The sequence below is a fragment of the Anolis sagrei genome, chromosome X (genome assembly GCF_037176765.1).
Source record: "Anolis sagrei isolate rAnoSag1 chromosome X, rAnoSag1.mat, whole genome shotgun sequence".
Taxonomy (NCBI): Eukaryota; Metazoa; Chordata; class Lepidosauria; order Squamata; family Dactyloidae; genus Anolis; species Anolis sagrei.
Window position 1 is genome coordinate 101,340,341 of NC_090034.1, and position 21,946 is coordinate 101,362,286.

The 21,946-nt window shown below is 44.1% G+C and overlaps 1 protein-coding gene across 6 annotated transcripts in view; it reads left to right on the forward strand.

Moving 5' to 3' along the window:
* LOC132782175 (alpha-actinin-4) overlaps positions 1 to 21,946 on the forward strand; it is a 169,749-nt gene that overhangs the window by 133,191 nt on the left and 14,612 nt on the right. For all 6 annotated transcript variants that reach the window (XM_067460987.1, XM_067460991.1, XM_067460988.1 and 3 more), the window contains exons 9-15: positions 1,174 to 1,266; positions 2,979 to 3,209; positions 3,471 to 3,618; positions 11,934 to 12,084; positions 18,079 to 18,187; positions 18,276 to 18,416; positions 20,406 to 20,588. In XM_067460987.1, the coding sequence (XP_067317088.1) occupies positions 1,174 to 1,266; positions 2,979 to 3,209; positions 3,471 to 3,618; positions 11,934 to 12,084; positions 18,079 to 18,187; positions 18,276 to 18,416; positions 20,406 to 20,588 (1,056 nt within the window). The remainder of the gene's footprint in view (positions 1 to 1,173; positions 1,267 to 2,978; positions 3,210 to 3,470; positions 3,619 to 11,933; positions 12,085 to 18,078; positions 18,188 to 18,275; positions 18,417 to 20,405; positions 20,589 to 21,946) is intronic.

Below are 21,946 nucleotides of genomic sequence, written 5' to 3' on the forward strand. Positions count from 1 at the left end.
CCAGATATTACATTTCTAACAGAACCAAACAAACAAACAGACAAAACACAAAGTTTGCAAGCTTGATAGTTGATTAAATGTCCTTTGACCAGTATCTGGCTAGGCTGTATGGCCATGTTCCAGAAGCATTCTCTCCTGACATTTCGTCCACATCTATGGCAGCCATCCTCAGAGGTTGTGAGGTCTTGACAACCTCTGAGAATGCCTGCCATAGATGCAGGCGAAACGTCAGAAGATAATGCTTCTAGGACATGGCCATACAGCACGTAAAACTCACAACCACCCATATATTTTTTTTTGTTGTGCCAGGAGCAACCTGAGAAACTGCAAGTTGCTTCTGGTGTGAGAGAATTGGCCGTCTGCAAGGACATTGCCTAGGGGACGCCTGGATGATTTGATGTTTTATCATCCTTGTGGGTGGCTTCTCTCATGTCCCCGCATGAGGAGCTGGAGCTGATAGAGGGAGCTCATCCGCCTCTCCCCGGATTCGAACCTGCGACCTGTCGGTCTTCAGTCCTGCCGGCACAGGGTGAAGACTGACAGGTCGCAGGTTTGAATCCGGGGAGAGGCGGATGAGCTCCCTCTATCAGCTCCAGCTCCTCATGCCAACCACCCATGATCAGTGTGGTTATCAGTATTGGGACAAGCTAGGACCCAAAACCATGGTTTGAAGTTAGTTTCCCAGCTTGAGAAACCGTATCTATCCAAGGAAACATTTGATCCAACTGATGGTCTCCCCTTTGGATGAAGAACACTCAGATTTAGAGTTGCTCCAAGAGTGATCATTCAGGGCAGTCCACTTCCAGGGAACTTATTCAGTCTGTAAATACAGAAGTCCGATGAATCTTGTTCTTAGCTTCCAGTAGATCATTGGTAATGTTAGGCCAGTGCGTAGAAGATAGCACTCATACAAGAATTCTTGTTTTGATTGCAAGAGGAATTATGGAAGAGGGTAAGCTTGGTCTGCCAAACCTCCAGAGTCTGCTGCAGAGGTTGCCGGCTTCGCTTTGAAATGGTTCTTTCTTTGCTGTCACTCGACTTGGTGGTTTCTGCAGACTTCACTTTGCAGCCATCTACTTTTTCCCACTGCAGCTTCACTTTAGGCAAGTTTTAACTGTATGGGCCCAATTATCTTTTGGGTTCTTATTCCCCTCCTCGTGTGTTTCTCTCTAGGCTGAGACAGCCGCAAACAGGATTTGCAAAGTGCTGGCGGTGAACCAGGAGAATGAGCACCTGATGGAAGACTACGAAAAGCTGGCTTCTGATGTGAGTATTTCGGGCGTACGGGCCTCCTTTCTTGCAATTGGCCTCTCTTGGTCTTCCCTGCAAGAGCTATGCCCACTGCACTTCCTTGAAAGTGGGCATATCCAAAAGGAAAACAAAGGGCTCACAGGAGGAAATATAATGCATCTCACTTCTCAATCTCCAAACTTATGCTTTAGCTGCAAGCCCCCTTCCTCCACAGCTGGCAGAGGAACATCTGGCTATTCCCTGTATACAGATATTGATTAGTGACACATCCACTGGAATCTGCCCTTGTCCTCTATAGAGTTCCTGGCGGAGTATGTAATCTCCTCCTCTCTCCTCCAGCCACTGAATAGTCATAGTTCCCTCTATCACAGAATGGGGTCATTCTAGAGATGGGAAGAGAATGCCAACCTTCACAACGACCATAAAAGGGAGATAGAAAGATGTATGTTGGACTTGACAATTGCCCAACACGCCATTTGTACCTTTGTACAGGACCGGGCTTTAGCACAGCTGGTTAAACACCAGCAGCAATACATCGTTCCAATTGAAAGGCTGACAGTTTGAAGCCCGGGTCAGGGTGAGCACCTGACCTTCAGCCCAGCTTACTGTCCACCTAAGCAGTTTGAAAAGAGCTATGAGCTGTGAGTAGAGAAATTAGGCACCACTTAACCAGGGAGATATTTTACGACACCATAAAAGAAATACCAGAAAATGCTGATGATCAAAGGAAGGGGGAAGTCTGTGATCAAGGATCTTTGTCATAGAGGATGGAGCAACAGCACTCCCTAGTGGCCAGGATCAAGCGCAACATCCAGGACGCCAAAGTTGGGAAAAATGCCGACATAATACCTTTACCTGTTGTCTGTCCTGTCTCTTTAACAACATCAACTGTTTGCTGTGTATGTGTTCTATGATCCTCCCTAAGTCCCCTTTGGGGTGAGAAGGGCAGAATATAAATGCTGTAAATATATTTAATAATAACAATATATTTAATAATAATAATAATATATTTAATAATAATAAAACTGTGTGTGTATACACACACACATATATACACACACACATACACATATATACATGTATATGTATATATACATATACATATATGTATATGTAAATACATGTAAGCTGCCCCGCGTCTCCTTGAGATGGTGGCGGGGTATAAATAAAGTTTTATTATTATTATTTGAAACACAACAAGATGAGTCCACAGCATAGACTTTGCTGGCTGTTGAATTGGATCACATGTCGGACACTTAATAATAATAATAATACTTTATTTGTACCCCGCTACCATCTCCCCAAGGGGCTCGGTGTGGCTTACATGAGGCCAAGCCCACAGCACATCAGTAAACAAAGGCAATAACAAATAATTAATACAAGAATTAAAATAAAATAAAACTCAAAAATACACAATAAGCAATAAACAATAACAATAATAACATACAGCATTTAAAACCTAGGACTGTGTGATGTATCGGCGAATAATGCGTGCAGATCCCAGTAAGGTGGCCTTCTGCAACTGGCAGATGGTAATTTTGTCAGCGCCGATTGTGTTTAAGTGCAGGCCAAGGTCTTTAGGCACTGTACCCACTGTGTCGATCACCACTGGGACCACCCTGACTGGTTTGTGCCAGAGTCTTTGCTGTTCGATCTTTAATTATTATTATTATTATTATTATTATTATTATATCTTTTCTCTCCCCACCTCCCCCCGACTTCCTCAGCTCCTGGAGTGGATTCAGCGCACCATCCCTTGGCTGGAGAACCGTGTCCCTCAGAAGACTATGCAAGGGATGCAGCAGAAGCTGGAGGACTTCCGCGACTACCGGAGGGTCCACAAACCCCCCAAGGTGCAGGAGAAGTGCCAGCTGGAGATCAACTTCAACACCTTGCAGACCAAGCTGCGGCTGAACAATCGGCCAGCCTTTATGCCTTCTGAGGGGAAGATGGTTTCGGTGAGTGGGCCTGCCTGGCAACTTAAAGCAGAGTAGAAGTCACCAGCAAGCATGAGGTGGTCAGAGCTCAGTGGGTTCTGTAGACTTTTCAGAGAAGCAATGGCAGTCTAAGCTCCTGTCATGCTAGAGCACACAATCAAAACATTCCTGACATGTGCAGCCACTTTGGAAGCCCCTTAGTTGAGAAGCAGAACTAACAGGAGGCACCTCCAAAAGCTTTTCTCACCCCTGTTGTACATATACTCTGTCCAATTCCCACAGGACATCAACAATGGTTGGCAGCACTTGGAGCAGGCGGAGAAAGGTCACGAAGAGTGGCTACTGAATGAGATGCGGAGGCTGGAGCGGCTGGAGCACTTGGGCCAGAAGTACAGGCAGAAGGCATCCATTCATGAGTCTTGGACTGAAGGTGAGCACCAGATGCACATGTCAAACAATCCCTTTGTTGCAAAACTTTGGAAAGTTCTTGGCTGTAGCTGTTGGAGAGGGTTCCTGGAATCTGCTATCCAGAAAAGCAACTTTTCCAAGGTATTCTCCTTCCAACTATTACCACGATTTTGCTCTAAGACTGCTTTTCCAGTCTTTTTAAAAATATATTATAGATTCCAGCAATTCAGTCCGGGACCTCCCACATCTCAAGCATATACTAAACTGCATTCGGCCCCTCTCAGTTGTCCCAGATTGACCCAACCCTTGGGAAAGCGGAGGGAAGAAGGAGTCTGTCAAATTTTGACAGCCGCTTGCGATGTAATGGTTCGCTGTCAAATGATTTTTCATCCGAATGGTTTTGTCCATTTTGCCTTCTGCTTCTCACATTGTTTGGGCAGCCAGCAAAACCACAGCTGCTGCTACGGACTTTTCCATTCCGAGGCTGGTTGCTACTGGAGACAGAAAACTAGGCTTAGGAGGATTTGGGACAGAATTATTCATCTTTTGCATGGAAATGGTGTATCTATATTCCGTTCCAATAACCTGCATAAATTACACGGACTAAGAAACCGTTCCTGGGTTATATAATTTCAGTCTGCATGATGATGTTCATGCACACATGGGCAAAGGATAGTGTGTAATTTGAATGTTTTTCCTCCATCCCAATTCTGCATTTATGGGTGCGGGGGGCGAAACTCTTACACTTCTCAAGGAAAAGGATTGTAACCCAGTTTCCTTCCTGAAATTCTGGATGTTTTTGTTTTTTTGTCTTGATGATATCATTCTTAATAGTTTCCTCAGGCAATTCTCGACTTACTGTTACTTACAATTTTCATTCTATAGTGAGTTGGAAACCTACTACAGTGATTTTTTTTTTGTCGTGTCAGGAGCGACTTGAGAAACTGCAAGTCGCTTCTGGTGTGAGAGAATTGGCTGTCTGCAAGGACATTGCCCATGGGACGTCCCGGATGATTTGATGTTTTTATCATCCTTGTGGGAGGCTTCTCTCATGTCCCTGCTTGGGGAGCTGGAGCTGACAGACGGAGCTCATCGGCCTCTCCCTGGATTCGAACTTGTGACCTGTCGGTCTTCAGTCCTGCCGGCACATGGGTTTAACCCATTGCACCACCGGGGGCTCCACTACAGTGATACTACGCTCCTTGTTATCTGAAGCTGTGACTTCCACCAACATATACCAAAGCCGAATTTCTCTGTAGTCCTTCTCAAAATGGCAACAGGAAGTGGAGTCAGATCACTTCCTGATGTCATTTTGAGATGAACTTTAGAGAAAAACAACACCATGCAGCAGGTGCTCCAGTGCATCCCCTGGTCACAATTTTGAGATAGAGTTGTTGTTGTTGTTGTTGTTGTGTGCTTTAAGTCGTTTCAGACTTAGGTGGACCCTGAGCCCAGGCCGGGTAAATGACCTTGGAGGGCTGTATCTGGCCCTCAGGCCTTAGTTAGAGGACCCCTGGTTTATATCTTGCCTTTTCTCCAATACTGGGAGTCAAGGCACTTTACAAAAATCAAAAGAAAACACAGCTGAAAACATTTGCAGAAAGCAAAGTGAAAACTTTATTGTTCAAATGCAATTAAACGGTCTATCGGGTTGAAACCCTTTAAAACAAATCCATTAAAGCTGGCAAATGGTAAACCGGCAGAGCAGTACATTACTAAAAGCCTTTGTAGTCAATTCCTGTAAAGAGCAAAGAAACAAATTACTTGCTGAGGAAAGGGCAACAAGGAAGAAGCCACCCTTTAAAAGATGAGAGTGCAACCTGCCTACCCATCGAATGGAGTCTCGTGTGTCTTGGCCAGCTCCGCTCCTCATTGCTTCTACTCCAAGGTTTTGTTTTAAGTTGTTTACTCCCTTTCAGGCTTGGAATCCTTTTGTCACCGGCCCTATTCTTAGCACAGTCCAGGGCGGAGAAAACATTATCAGCGTCCCTGCAGCTTCCTGTTAGGACACAATGTGATACTTGCAGCAAATTCCTTTTTTCTCCCCCATTTCTGCAGCAGTCTGTGCTGGTGGGCAGAGCAACATCGCTGCTGCTCCCCTCTTTCCGCACCCCTCCTCTCCATCGCCATCCATCAAAGTGGGCAGACAGTTGCTAAGGGAGGCAGGGAGGTTGCCTTTGAAGAGCACCGACTCCCTTGGTGCTCAGAAGACCATCTTTTTAAGATCCCGTCTGGAACACAGACAAAGGAGCTGAGAAAATAGCCAAGCTCTGCTGTTACTTGTGCTTTCTAGTTCTCTTTGCACGTCGCTAGCATTGAACTATGACCAGGGTTTGATTCCCCAGTTGGCCATGGAAACCTGCTAGATCAGTGTTTCTCAACCTTCCTAAGGCCCGACCCCTTCATGCAGTTCCTGCTGTTGTGGTGGCCCCCAACCATAACATCATTTTTGTACTTCACAACTGTGATTTTGCTACTGTTACGAATCGTAATGTAAATATCTGATATGCAGGACGTATTTTCATTCACTGGACCAAATTTGGCACAAATACCCAATTTATTTATTTATTTATCGTGTCATCAGCAACCATACTGTTGTATTACATTTCTAATAGAACAAAACAAACAAACAGATAAAAAAACACAAATTTCGCAAACTTGGTAGTTGATTAAATGTCCTTTGACCAGTATCTGGCCACTTGGAGTGCTTCTGGTGTTGCCGCAAGAAGGTCCTCCATTGTGCATGTGGCAGGGCTCAGGTTGCATTGCAGCAGGTGGTCTGTGGTTTGCTCTTCTCCGCACTCACATGTTGTGGATTCAACTTTGTAGCCTCATTTCTTAAAATTGCCTCTACATCTTGTGGTGCCAGAGCGCAGTCTGTTCAGCGCCTTCCAAGTTGCCCAGTCTTCTGTGTGCCCAGGAGGGAGTCTCTCATCTGGTATCACCCATGGATTGAGGTGCTGGGTTTGGGCCTGCCACTTTTGGACTCTCGCTTGCTGAGGTGTTCTAGCAAGTGTCTCTGTAGATCTTAGAAAACTATTTCTTGATTTAAGTTGTTGACGTGCTGGCTGGTACCCAAACAAGGGATGAGCTGACGATGTCACTGCCTTGGTCCTTTCACTATTGGCTGCTACTTCCCGGCGGATGTCAGGTGGTGCAATACTGGCTAAGCAGTGTAATCTCTCCAGTGGTGTAGGGCGCAGATACCCTGTAATAATGCGGCATGTCTCATTAAGAGACGTCCACTGTTTTAGTATGGTGAGATGTGTTCAAATACCCAATAAATTTGAATACTGGTGGGGTTTGGGGTGGGATTGTGTCACGTTGCCAGGGCTCTACCTTGTTTAGGTAGAGATGAATCAAAACTCCCAATTTTATCAAACAGTTTAATTAAAACAGCACTTACTTGCTGGCTGTTTTAATAGATCAAAGTCTGAAACACAAAGATAGCACACAGCTACAGAATAAACAAAAACTGATAGCAAAAATAACTTCGTACTCAAAAAGGTCCAGTCCAATGGTCAAATGCCAAGAGTTTAATAACAGAGTCCAGGGATCAAGAGTCTATACCATAGTCAAAAGCCAGTCCAAAGGCTCAAGGTTCAAGGATCCCAAGATTACAGGAGACAGGTCAGAATGCCGAAAAATCCAACAGACCTGGGGGAAAAACCAGCAGCATCCACCACCAAAATACAACAGATACTTTTCTCCCAAAGATCAGTCTCAAGGTTAGCTCCTTAAATCCAATAACACCCAGCTGCAACCCATCTCCTGCACACCTCCACCCGTAATTGCTTTCACCCATGAACTCCCACTTACAAATTACCAAACCCTTTAGAACTAATATTCACTTTAACCCTTCCATTACCAACCACCATCAACTGCAGAACATATGACAGATTGATTTTGTCATTTGGGAGTTGTATTTGCTGGGATTTATAGTTCACCTAGTCTAGTCGAGTGGTGCTCATCTCCATTTCTAAGCCGAAGAGCCAGCGTTGTCCGTAGACACCTCCAAGGTCATGTGGCCAGCATGACTGCATGGAGTGCCGTTACCTTCTCTCAAAAACGGTACCTATTGATCTACTCACATTTGCATGTTTTCGAACTGCTAGGTTGGCAGAAGCTGGGGCTAACAGTGGGAGCTCACCCCACTCCCCAGATTCGGACCGCCAACCTTTTGGTCAGCAAGTTCAGCAGCTCAGCAGTTTAACCTGCTGCGCCACCAGTGGGGCCATAAAACTAAGTAGTACCTATTAAAAATAAAACACTGGAATAAACACAAGACAGAACACAAAACTAACAGACTCCCCCCAAAAAAACACCAAACCAGTAATCCATTAAAAATTTAATCTAATGACTTTACATTCTCTGCTTAACCGTTGTATTTTCTCAGTTTCCCGTGCCCATTAAAAGAAGAAAAAAATATTTATACATCCTTTTCCTATAAGAGGACACTTTTCTAATTTTAATAAAAGTACAATTATGGAGCGTTGACTGCAACTTTGCTGCAGAAACCTAATAAATAGGCCCCAGTCCACCTTGAAATTAATTATAGAGATTTTCCCTCAATCAACATTGTGAGTTTGTCCATTTCCGCTAGTTCGCACATCTTTGCAAGGCAAACTTTTTGCATCGGGGTGGTTGATTCTTTCCATCTTTGGAGCCCCTGATGGTGCAATTGGTTAAACCCTTGTGCTGGCAGGACTAAAGACCGACAAGTCAGAGGTTCAAATCAGAGGAGAGGGAGCAAGCTTGATTTCTGCTTCCCTAGAGACTAGGACACGGAACAATGGCTTCAAACTACAAGAAAAGAGATTCCATCTGAACATTAGGAAGAACTTCCTGACTGTGAGAGCCGTTCAGCAGTGGAACTCCCTGCCTCGGAGTGTGGTGGAGGCTCCTTCTTTGGAGGCTTTTAAACAAAGGCTGGATGGCCATCTGTTGGGGGTGCTTTGAATGCAATATTCCTGCTTCTTGGCAGGGGGTTGGACTGAATGGCCAACTCTAGGATTCTTCCAACTCTAGGATTCTATGAGAGCTCCCTCTGTCAGCTACAGCTCCCCATTGGGGACATGAGAGAAGCCTCCCACAAGGATGGTAAAACATCAAGCATCCAGGCATCCCCTGGGCAACATCCTTGCAGATGGCCAATTCTCTTACACCAGAAGCGACTTGCAGTTTCTTGTCACTCCTGACACAGAAAAAAAATATTTTCATCTTTGAGAGGACATGATTCTTGCTACCGTAGTCATCTATAGCATTAGTCTTCCACGTTTTCTATTGGATTGGCTTTCTGGATTAAGATCACCAACATGCATCTACTCAGAAGTATATTTTCCCTATTAAAACAGTGAGTAGCTGCAACATGGTCCAAGTGAGGTTGTCCTCTTCTGGTCAGTTGGATCTCATGGAGAAGAACTGTGTATTTCTGGGCAACCCCAATGGTTTGGATTCCCCCTGAACCTGCCAGCCAAGCGGTTGTCCTCAAGGCTCACTCCAGCCTTTCTCACGGCCCAAAGAATGGAACTTCTGGCCCAAAGCTAAGCCATTCCAATCAAACTTCTGGTGTCCGGTCAGCACCTAGCGTCAGCCACCCCCCTCCCATTCTTTTCTCTCTCCACACAGTTTGCCGTTCTCAGATTGTCTGGACCTCTGCCTGGCTTGCAGCCAAGGAAGAATTTTCCAAGCTAAGCGTGTCCCAGGGAACAGCTGATTGGAACAGAAGAGTGTTTTCAACACTCCAGCAGCCCTTTTCTCTCCCCAACCCAAATAACTTTAGAATTACCACAGAAACTCCAGCAATGTGCCAGGTTGCTAGCAAATAGCGGCTCATTTGAATTTCCTCTCTTGCCCCTCCAAGATAGCTGACTGAAGCTGGGAAAAGGGACGGAGGGACGGTAGCTGAGGGATGAGCCAAAAGGAACATGCTTGAGCTGGAAGTCAGAAAGCTCTGCTTCACACCATCCTCTGGTTTCCTGTGTAGCCAGAGGAGGCCTGGCGTCTACTTCCTGTGTCTGGCCATGGCTTGATGAAGTAGAGCTTGGGAACGTAAATATATTTTGGGACTACAATTCCCAAAGTCTCCCGGCAAAGGTAGAAAGGGACATCTACGGGTTTTAGTCCAGGAATTAACTTTCCAGAGTCTGTGTTCGTATCTCTGGTTTGGGAATCCCCACATTGCATGGAAAATCAGGGAAATGAAGTGAGCAAAATCTGGAAAAAGAAGTCAGTGTAATCAATTGAGCATTTGTTAATGCTCTTGGCTTAAAGGAGGCCTTCGAGTCTGCCTTAGAATAATAATAACAACAACAACAACAAGCACCGGGATTGTGGTGCAGCTGGCTGAGTGTCAGCTGCATTAAGATCACTCTGACCAAAACGTCATGAGTACGAAGCCAGCCCAGGTTGGAGTGGGTTTCCAACCAATTGTGTAGCTCGTTGTCGACCTTTGTAACCCGAAAGACAGTTGCATCTGTCAAGTAGGAAAATAAGGTACCACCTTAAAGTGTGGGGAGGCTAAATTAACTGATTTATGAGGTCATAAAGAGTTCAGCAAAAAGCATGCGGGGAATGCGGAAATACTTCATCAGTGTCGCAGATGGACGATGAAAGCTATTAAATAGCCTCTGTCTGTCTGTATATGTTGTATGTCCAAATTGGCATTGAATGTTTGCTGTATATGTGTACACTGTAATCCGCCTTGAGTCCCCTGCAGGGTGAGAACTGCGGAATATAAAAGCTGTAAATAACAACACAACAACAACAGAGCACATGCTAAGCTGCTGCAAGAAGATCGTGCAGACAGACTACAAGCAGAGGCATAACATCGTTGCTCAGATGATTCATTGGAACTTGTGCCACAAATAACATCTGCTTGTGACAAAGAATTTGGTGGAATCACAATCCTGAAAAAGTTACAGAGAATGAACACGCCAAACTCCTCTGGGACCTCCGAATTCAGACAGACAGAGTTTTGGAGCATAACACTCGTGACCTCACAATCGTGTTAAAAAACAAATTATGGATCGTTAATGTTGCAATCGCAGGTGATATCAGGATTGCAGAGAAACAACTGGAAAAGCTGACACGTTATGAGGATTTAAAGATCGAACTGCAAAGACTCTGGCACAAGACTCATCTTGTTGTGTTTCTAATAATAATAATAATAATAATAATAATAATAATAATAATAGTAATAATAATGGATTGTTAATGTTGCAATCCCAGGTGACATCAGGATTGCAGAGAAACAACTGGAAAAGCTGACACATAATGAGGATTTAAAGATCGAACTGCAAAGACTCTGGCACAAGACTCATCTTGTTGTGTTTCTAACAATAATAATAATAATAATAATAAGACTCTGGCACAAGACTCATTTTGTTGTGTTTCTAATAATAATAGTAGTAGTAGTAGTAGTAGTAGTGGTAGTAGTAGTTACTGAAATTAAACACGTCAAACTAATAATAATAAGGATTTAAAGATAGAATTGCAAAAACTCTGGCACAAGCCAGTCAAGGTGGTCCTAAAGATCTTGGCCTGCACTTAAAATCAATTGGTGCTGAAAAAATTGCTGTCCCTCAGCTGCAAAAGGCTACCCTACTAGGATCTGTACTCATTATTTGCTGGTGCATCACACAGTCCTAGACACCTGACAAGTCCTAGACATATGATCCAATACAAAAGCCAGCAGAGTGATCTTGTTTGCTTGGATCTCACCACATTCCAAACCCTATCACAATATTGTGGCTAAAATAACAGAAAACCTGAAAAAATCAGGTGGGGGGGGGGCAGCTGAAAAACCTGTTGTTGTGATAGCTTCTGAACAAAATGTAGCACAGCTGGTTAATCACCAGTAGCAATACATCTTACCTATCGAAAGGTTGGGAGTTCGAAGCCCGGGTCGGGGTGAGCATCTGACCTTCAGCTCAGCTCACTGTCCACCTAAGCAGTTCAAGAACAGTTGTGAGCTGTGAGTAGAGAAATTAGGCACCGCTTATGCAGGGAGGTATTTTACAGCACCAAATAAAAGAAATACCAGAAAAATGCTGGCTATCAAAGAAAGGAGGAAGTCTGTGATCAAGGACTCTTTGTCATAGAGTATCGAGCGACAGCACCCCCCTGTGGCTGGAATCAGGCACAACCTCCAGGACGCCAAAGCTGGGAAAAATGCTGACATAATATATTTATGTGTTGTCTGTCCTGTCAGTTTAACATCATTGAATGTTTGCCATGTATGTGTTCTGTGATCTGCCCTGAATCCCCTTTGGAGTGAGAAGGGCAGAATATAAATGTTGTAAATAAATAATAATGATGTTTGTTTCGCTTCATCAGGCAAAGAGGCCATGCTGAAACAGAAGGACTACGAGACGGCCACGCTTTCAGACATCAAAGCCTTGATCCGGAAACACGAGGCTTTTGAGAGCGACCTGGCGGCTCACCAGGACCGAGTGGAGCAGATTGCGGCCATTGCTCAGGAGCTCAAGTATGGCCTTCCTCCTCTTCTCCTTTCTCTTCCTCATCCTCTCTTCTAGGGTTGTTCTAGCCCAGATAGGGGCAAACTTGGGCCCTCCAGATGTTTTGGACTTCAACTCCCACCATTCCTAACAGCCTCAGGCCCTTTCCTTTTCCCCCTCAGCCGCTTAAGCGGCTGAGGGGGAAAAGGAAGGGGCCTGAGGCTGTTAGGAATGGTGGGAGTTGAAGTCCAAAACATCTTGAAGTTTGCTCATGCCTGATTTAGCTAGATATAGGAAGTAACTTTCTTAGAGTGTGGGATTTGGGGGTCAATCTGAAAAGGAGATTCATAAACAGAAGTGCAACTACAACATACCTGATGGCCTCCTCTAAATACTTCCAAGCAACCAAGAGGCATTTGCAAGAAGGCCATCAGGTATGCTGTCGTTGCACCTTGCTTAATGAATCCTGTTTTCAGATATTGTCTTTGCTTCTATTCACAGCCTGTGGCAGAAGGAAACCTGTAAGATCGCATAGCGAGGATCTCTGACTATGGTTCAGGATTTTAGCTATGTGCTGAATTTGCACATAGCAATGCAAAATGAGATAGCAAAGCGGCAGCTGCTGGGAATCAATCCTGGGGCCTAAATCTAGCCCTAACTAGAGTAGAACCAAGTGTTGATTTGCTCTTCATCTATTGATTGGATTTAGACTTGGATTTCAACTTGAGTGTCTTGCTTCCAATTCCCTCAAATATTGGTCCAAGCAGGGCTTTTTTGGAGGTTGCAAAAGAATTCTGGGATTTGGACTCCTCAGTTCCCTCAAAGCGAAGGTTATCTGCTTGGGACATTTTTCTGGACCCTTTGTTTATGGATTTGCTTCATTTCCACACCTCTGTCCTTCCACAGACCACTCTCAAGCTGTTGTTGTCATTTCAGACTGTGAAGTGTTTCACAGTTTTGGGGGGAGAAACATGCTTTTTTGGCAATTACAGGCTCTATATCAGTGGTTCTCAACCTTCCTAATGCCACGAGCCCTTAACACAGTTCCTCATGTTGTGGTGACCCCCAACCATACAGTTATTTTCGTTGCTACGTCACATGTGAACTACACTGGCTTTAGAGACCCTTTGGGGAGATAGAGCAGAATATAAATAAAGCATTATTATTATTATTATTATTATTATTATTATTATTATTATTATTATTAGATTAACCATTTCAGCTTCTAGTTCAGCAGTTCTCAACCCCTTAATACAGTTCTTCATGTTGTGATGACCCCCAACCATAACATTATTTTCATTGCTACTTCGCAACTGTAATTTTGCGACTAATCTGAATCATAATGTAAATGCCTGTTATGCAGGATGTATTTTCAATCACTGGACCAAATTTGGCAATTACCTGATATGCCCAAATTTTAATACTGGTGGGGTTGGAGAGTTGTCATTTTGTCATTTGGGAGTTGTAGTTGCTGGGATTTATAGTTCACCTACAATCAAAGGGCATTCTGAACTCCGCCAATGATGTAATTGAACCAAATTTGGCACACAGAACTCCCATAACCAACAGAAAAAACCGGAAGGATTTGGTGGGCATTGACCTTGAGTTTTGGAGTTGTAGTTCACCTGCATCCCGAGAGCACTGTGAATTCAAACAATGATGGATCTTGACCAAACTTGTCACGAATACTCAATATGCCCAAATGTGAACACTGGTGGAGTTTGGAGAAAATAGACCTTGACATTTGGGAGTTGTAGTTGCGGGGATTTATAGTTCACCTACAACCAAAGAGCATTCTGAACCTCACCAAGGATAGAATTGCGTCAAACTTCCCACACAGAACCCCCATGACCAATAGAAAATACTGTGTTTTTTGATTATCTTTGGTAACTCGCTACGACCCCCAGGTTGAGAAACTCTGATCTAGATAATGTGTCTGAATGACAAGTCTGACTCCAGTTATTCTGGAAGCAGTGGTCCCAAAAAACACAACATTTCAAAGCTCTGATATCATTAGCCAGTCTCCTTTCAAGCAAACACCCTCAGTGTTCACCGTTAGCATTCCTTCATATCATACAGGCGGTGTGTTTGTGTGCTGTGTTTGAAAGGGAGAGGCTTGGCCTGTCTTTCCGAAAGGGAAAAATACAAAGAGATGCTTGTGTGATATTTTGGGGCAATCCAAAAGAGCAGTCCCTTTGCCGTTTAGGATCACTTTCCAAACCTTCTTGGCTCTCGCACACAATCTGCTGGTCTCACCTCACTTTGGAAAGTGTTCCTGAAAGGCTGTATTCTCCCCTTGCTGGCTCTCTCTCTTTCTTTCTCTCTCTCTCAATCACTCACCCAAATACACAGACACACACACAGTGCCCCCATTGTTCTCCTCCCCCCCCCTTTGTGCATCGCGAGAATGCAGTTATTGTAAGAGTTTGCAGCAAACTTCTCTTCCCCGTCCGCTTTTCCTTCCCCTCTTTTTTCCCACTCAGATAAACTCTCACACACAATTAGTACACACAGAGGCAAGGGCAGAGCTGTGCCATGAATGGAGGCGCTTCATTCCAGCGGCTGGGAATGGCCGAGAACTTGGAAAACATGGAAACGTGTGTGGCCTGGAGCATGACTTCATGCGGAAAACACACACACACATGTTTTGTAATAGGAGAGTGCCATTTGAAGTGTATTTGGGAAGTCACCCCACGTCGTCACTGCAATGAGGCCTCCCCACCTCGTCTGATTATGCCTGGCGTAATCAGTCTTGGGTCTGAAAATCTGGTCCTGTTTGAAGCTGGGCACCCCGTGTGTCGTTGCTCTTGCTTTCCCAATCTCCTCCGCAATGTGTTTTGCTTGGCGAACACTTTGGCACTTTTCTGGCCGCTTCCCGAATGTGTAGCTCCGTGTAGCCTGCCAGAGGCAGCCTGCTAAAACATTGCTTTCAGGAGTTCCTGGGAAAATGCCACCCCGAGACAAGAGTGATGTGTCAGTCCCCCTTCATCACCAGATTTGGGGCAGTCTGGGGCACAGCTTGGAAGTGTTTATTTATGAGGGGGCTGTCACTCCCAGAAACCCACCCAGCAGCTTGATCTTAGAGGACCCTGGGAGCTGTTGGCCCAAAGAAAGGTAACTTTTCCACGCTCTGTTGGGGAATCAACAGCCTGTTTTGCACCAAAGTCCTTTTCAGAAGAGACACAGCAGCACCCTCTGGTGCCTCAGATGGGTTGGGAAAATATTGCCTGGACTCCCATAACTCTTCCAGGTTATAAACCCAAAATGGGGGGGATGAAGGAGGGGAAACCCCCCAATTAAAGCCTTTGCAGAACTGTTTTTAAGGTGGGAGAAGGCTCAACATGGGGAAGCAGGTTGATTTTGCCTACCTGCAACTATTTGCACATTATTTTCCTCATTTATTTATTAACTAGCCATCCCCTGCCACGCATTGCTGTAGCCCACATGGGGGTTCTGTGTGGGAGGTTTGGCCCAATTCTATCGTTGGTGGGGTTCAGAATGCTCTGTGATTGTAGGTGAACTATAAATCCCAGCAACTACAACTCCCAAATGTCAAGATTCTATTTTCCCCAAACTCCACCAGTGTTCACATTTGGGCATATTAAGTATTTATTCATTATTCAGTATTTATTTATTTATTTATAACTTTTATATACCGGTCTTCTCGACCTCCGAAGAGGGACTCAGGCCAGTTTACAACAAAAGTTTCATAAACAATAGTTTAAAACATCACACCCCATTAATATACTAATACATAAAATACATTAAAATACAACCATATAATTACATAAGGCCAAGTCGTCAAAATGAAATCACAGTTCATTCCAATTTCGGTCCAGATCCATCATTGTTTGAGTCCACAGTGATCTCTGGATGTAGGTGAACTACAACTCCAAATCCAAAGGACACTGCCCACCAAACCCTTCAAGTATTTTCTGTTTGTCATGGGAGAACTGTGTGCCAAGTTTGGTTCAATTCCATCATTGGTGGGGTTCAGAATGTTCTTTGATTGTAGGTGAACTATAAATCCCAGCAACTACAACTCCCAAATGACAAAATCAATTTTTTGAGTGAAGGACATACATTGGGTTGTTAGATGTCTTGTGTCCAAATTTGGTGTCAATTCGTCCAGTGGTTTTTGAGTTATGTGAATCCCACAAACAAACATTACATTTTTATTTATATAGATTTATTTGCCGTATTTATGTACCGCCTTTCTAAGCCCGAAGGCGACTCAAGGCGGTTTACAATCGGCATAATTCAATGCCCCCAACAACATAAAATACAGTTAAAACAGTAACATATAATATAAACCATATAAAAGCAATAAAAACATTAAAACACAAGTCCCCATCCATTAACCATCAACTTTCAGGTCTAGTGCAATACTGATTCCACTAAATAAACACCTCAGAAGAGCCTTGGGAGTGATTTGACCTTCTAGATGTTGATTGACTGCAATCAACATCTAGCAGCTCCTACCATATAGTAAGGAGTATTGGGAGCTGTAGCACAACATCTGGAGAGCCAAAGGATTGCCACACTCTAGTTACTCTAGAGCAGTGGTTCTCAACCTGTGGGTCCCCAGGTGTTTTGGCCTACAACTCCCAGAAATCCCAACTAGTTTACCAGCTGTTAGGATTTCTGGGAGTTGAAGGCCAAAATATCTGGGGATGCATAAGTTGAGAATCACTGGGCTGGAGCTAACTGATGTATCTACACTGTAGAATTAATTCAGTTTCGCGCCACTTTGACTGCTGTGGCTCAATGCTATGGAATCATTGCGTTGTAGTTTTACAAGTGCTTTGGACTTCTCGGCAAAAGAGTTCTAGTGCCTCGTCAGACTACAATTCCCATGATTCCATAACATTGAGCCATGGCAATTCAATCAGTGTCAAACTGCAATAATTCTACAGTGTAGATCCATCCTACATTCGTGGAACCTCTTTAAAAAACCCTTGTGAAATTCATGGGGCCACTTTGAGTCTCCTTGTGGAGAGAAAAAGATGGGATATGAATAACATAATAGTAAAGGTAAAGCTTTCCCCTGATATTAAGCCAATACTGGGAGGTGGCAGTCATCTCAATTTCTAAGCTGTGTTGTCCGTGGACACCTCCAGGGTCATATGGCCGGCATGACTGCATGGAGTGTCATTACCTTCCCAACAGAGCAGTATCTATCGATCTACACACATTTGCATGTTTTCGAACTGCTAGATTGACAGAAGCTGGAGCTAACAGCAGGAACTCTTCCCACTCTCTGGATTCAAACAGCTTACCTTTTGGTCAGCAAGTTCAGCAGATCAGCGGTTTAACCCGCTATGCCATCAGCCCCCCCAATAAACATAATAATAATAATAATAATAATAATAATAATAATAATAATGTCAGCAGCCTAAATTCGTTCTTCAAGGGCATAATACATAATTGTAGCAATTTTTCATTCGGCTAGGAATCTGCTTTTTTCAAGACAATTCCCAGTTTGGGACTTGTTCTGTGCAAAATTTGCAAATTGTATTGAACAGACAATATCAATGCACTGAAATAGTATTTAAGGTGAACTTTTTCTATTGTTAAAATGTGCAGGATACATCCTGGAAAGCAGACATTTTTCAGTATTTTTCAAATACTTTTGCATATTCTTTCCATTTCTACTCAGAGTTGGTCCAAGTGGGCAAGAGGTGGTCCTTGTGCAAGTGATGACCTAAATTCCAGAACGAAAGGAAAAGGAATTTGTGTAGGAGGCCCTTCCTACCCCTTGACTTTCCGGGGCATGCAGTGCCGCTTTGAAGGCCCACGGCATTGCTCTAACTTAGTATCTGACTCAGATCTTGTTGTATTGCTACACCAGTCAAAATAACATCCATATGTGAGGTGGCATGGAATACAACACTAGGAAGGAATGAAGGCAGACTTTCTGTGAGCATTAGCAGGAGAAAAAGGACAGAGTCCTTTCCCCCATCCTTCTCTAGTGTGGATCTGGTCCCAAACCTTGACTCCCGACCCTCTTCTCTGCCCTACAGTGAGCTGGACTACTACGACTCCCCGAGTGTCAACGCCCGGTGCCAGAAGATCTGTGACCAGTGGGACACGCTAGGATCCTTGACTCACACACGGAGGGAAGCTCTGGAGGTGAGCTGGAGGCTCCTTCGGATTGCATTTGACGCAGGGGGTGAGGTATATCCTGAGACCTGACTGTCCCATTTGGTCCCCTGTGCAGAAAACGGAGAAGCAGCTGGAGACCATCGACCAGCTCCACTTGGAGTACGCCAAGCGGGCAGCGCCCTTCAACAACTGGATGGAGAGCGCCATGGAGGACCTGCAAGACATGTTCATCGTCCACACCATTGAGGAGATTGAGGTCAGTTTAGGGTCAGGTTCTTGGGTTGTGTTTTTGTGTATGGCCAAATGGGGCTGGATTGGGAATGGCCTTTTGGGAGTAAACTTCCAACTCCATCATTCTATGATATTTTGATTGAACAGTTAGGGTCTTGCAGAAAATAAATGTCTTCTGAAGGTTCCATGACCAAAACAGTTTGTGAACCTTCAAAAGACATTTATTTTCTGCAGGAAACCGACTCTATCCCTGATTGTTTAATCAAAATATCGCAGAATTATGGAATTGGAAGTTTACCCCCAAAAGGCCATCCAATCCAGCTCTGGAGGTGGGTTGGAGGCTCCTGTGTTTGATGCAAGGAATGAGGTATATCCTGACTGTCCCATTTGATCTTCTAGAACAGGGGTCCTCAAACTATTTAAAGATAGGGCCAGGTCAGGTCACAGTCCTTCAAAGTGTTGGAGGGCCGGATTATCATTTGAAAAAAAAAATGAATGAATTCCTATGCACACTGCACATATTTTATTCGTAGTGCTAATAACACTTAAAAACAATACAAGAAATAAAATGAAGAACAATTTTAACAAATATAAACTTATTAGTATTTCATTGGGTTGTGTGGACCTGCTTTTGGCTGATGAGATAGGGTTGTTGTTGTTGTTGTTGTGTGCTTTCAAGTCATTTAATACCTGAGCGAGGGCCAGGTAAATGACCTTGGAGGGCCGTATCCGGCCCCCGGGCCGTAGTTTGAGAACCCCTGCTCTAGAACATGGCCATATAGCCTGAAAAACCTACAACAACCCAGTTTAGGAACCCTTTCTGTGGGCAATCGATTCAAGTTTAAATACCCGGCATTTCCAGTTTGAATTGAGAGACCCCTTGCCCACCATCTGAAAGCACCTAAGGCCATTCCCCATACTCGTGCATTTAGAAAAGATAATGTCCATATGAGTTTTAAACAGAGCTGGCTCTGGCATACCCAGAAGCCAGTTTTCTGCTCCATCAGACTGTTGAAGAGAAAGTGGCTGGAATTCCTCTTTAGGCTGAGAAATAAAATGCTAAACACTGCAGGGGTACAGTTCAAGCTATTTAAAATGTGAAATGCCTCCCCTGGAAATGTCTTTTCATTGTGTTGTGCCTGCTTACAGTACATGTTTTCATATGTATTGCAGAGGTTGGTATTTCATCCATCCCCTCCTACACACAGCTAACCTGATACCTCTATTTTCCTATGTGGTCACTCTCTGATGCCATTTAGAGAAGGGTTGTAGGGGCAAATGGAGGTATTGGGGCTAGTATGAGGTGGTTTGGTGCTTGTGGGGTTCATGGGAAGGTATTTCCATGTGGGTTTTTTTGCATTTAGGAGGCATGCTTTTCTTGGAATTTTTTGAAACCTTAGACCCGTCGCAAACTAGGTTCCTGCGGGAGAAAACCTTGCTAGCATGTCCCTGACGTCATGAGCCTGCGCCTCTCTCCCCGCCCCTTTCTCCGCCCCTTTCTCTTTGCCAGCGTGGTTTTTCCTTTGCTAGGGCAGCATTGCCCGCATTTTCTCTCAGTTGAATTCTGCATGTTTGCCTCCTAAGCTCTGGATTCTTTACAGCCACATCACATGGCACCTTCACACTCTGCTTGCTAATGAGCTGATGCTCAGCTTTTGAATCCTGTTTATATTTTTGGATGCTCTTCTATATTTTAGAGTAGTTTTCTCTAACGGTTTTTAGGGAAAGAAACTACCCAAAGATTCATATCTGAAAAGTTTGGGAATGTTCCAGGATTTGTGGGATTGGTGAGACCCTTCAAAGGCCTCAAAACTGGGGTTCAGGGACAACATGTGAACATTGTTTTAGAGAAGCGTCTCTTGCTTTTTAACTCATGATTATATTGATCACAAACATCATTAACATTAGTTTCAGTGACCGTGTAGAACTAAGCTTCATCTTGCCATTGGTGACTGTTGGGGTCCCGCTCCTGTTTTATGTCTATACCCTGGACTATGTTTTCCCTCTCTTCCAGGGTCTGATTGCAGCCCACGACCAGTTCAAGTCCACCCTGCCTGATGCAGACAAAGAGCGGGAAGCCATCCTGGGCATCCAGAGCGAAGCACAAAAGATTGCGGATTACAATAACATAAAACTCTCTGGGAACAACCCATACACTTCAGTCACTCCACAGATCATCAACTCCAAGTGGGAAAGGGTACGTAGAAGCATGTGTTCAATGATATGGGTTTTCTAGAAAAAAGTAGACTGGGCACGGGATTCCAGAAAAGTCCTTGTTTAAATTTACATGTTATTAGTATCGTGTTTTTAATCTTTGTTCTATATATTTATTGATATTCTGTTTTGTCTCCATGTTTTAACTGTGTTGTACTCCACCTTGAGCCATGAGGAGAGGCGGGTAACAAATGAAATGTATTATTATTACGTTGTTCAGGTGCCCCCCTGATTTCCCCTGATTCCATCCCGTCTTTCTCCTTCCTTCCTTCCTTCCTTCCTTCCTTCCTTCCTTCCTTCCTTCCTTCTCAACCCTCATACCTTTTACTCATTCCTTTATCCTCCTTCCTTCCCTTCTTGTTCTTCCTCCCACCCTCCACCCCTTCCTTCTCCTTTCTTTTCTTCCCTTATTTTTTTTCTTCCCTCTCCCTTCTCCTTTCTCCCTTCTCCGTCTCTGAGAGGATCTACCTCACAGTGTCTCCATAAAAACAGGTCTCTTTGTGGCCCTCCCTCCCTCCCTCCCTCCCTCCCTCCCTCCCTCCCTCCCTTCCTTCCTTCCTTCCTTCCTTCCTTCCTTCCCTTTCCCCTCATACATATGTCACTTTTCTTTCCCATTGACATCACTAGTAATAATAATAATAATAATAATAATAATAATAATAATAATAATAATAAATACATTGAGGGAAATCAATAGTAGTAAACTGCTGCAAGTACAAAAGACAAAAAGTGAATACCATAAAAACACAGTCCAGAGCAGAAGAGAAAACTGGCTAAAGAAGGCTCTTCATGGACAGTTCCTGGGAATAATTGAGAGCCAAATTGACAAAGAAAAAACATGGCTGTGGCTCACAAATGGGACTCTGAAAAGGGAGACAAAGGAGGGCCTGATTCTGGCAGTCCAAGAACAAGTCATTAGAACAAATGCCATCAAAACCAGAATTGAAAAGTTGATGACAGATCCCAAGTGTAGACTCTGCAAGGAAGCAGATGAAACAATAGATCCCATCCTCAGCTGCTGCAAGAAGATCGTGCAAACAGACTACAAGCAGAGACATAACACCGTTGCTCAGATGATTCATTGGAATGTGTGCCACAAACACCATCTGCCTGTGACAAAGAACTGGTGGGATCACAAGCCAGAAAACATTACAGCGAATGAACACGTCAAGCTACTCTGAGACTTCCAAATTCAGACTGACAGAGTTTTGGAGCACAATACTCCTGACATCACGATCGTGTTATAAAACAAAGTATGGATCGTCGATGTTGAGATCCCAGGCAACAGCAGGTTTGAAGATAAACAATTGGAAAAGCTGACACGATATGAGGATTTAAAGA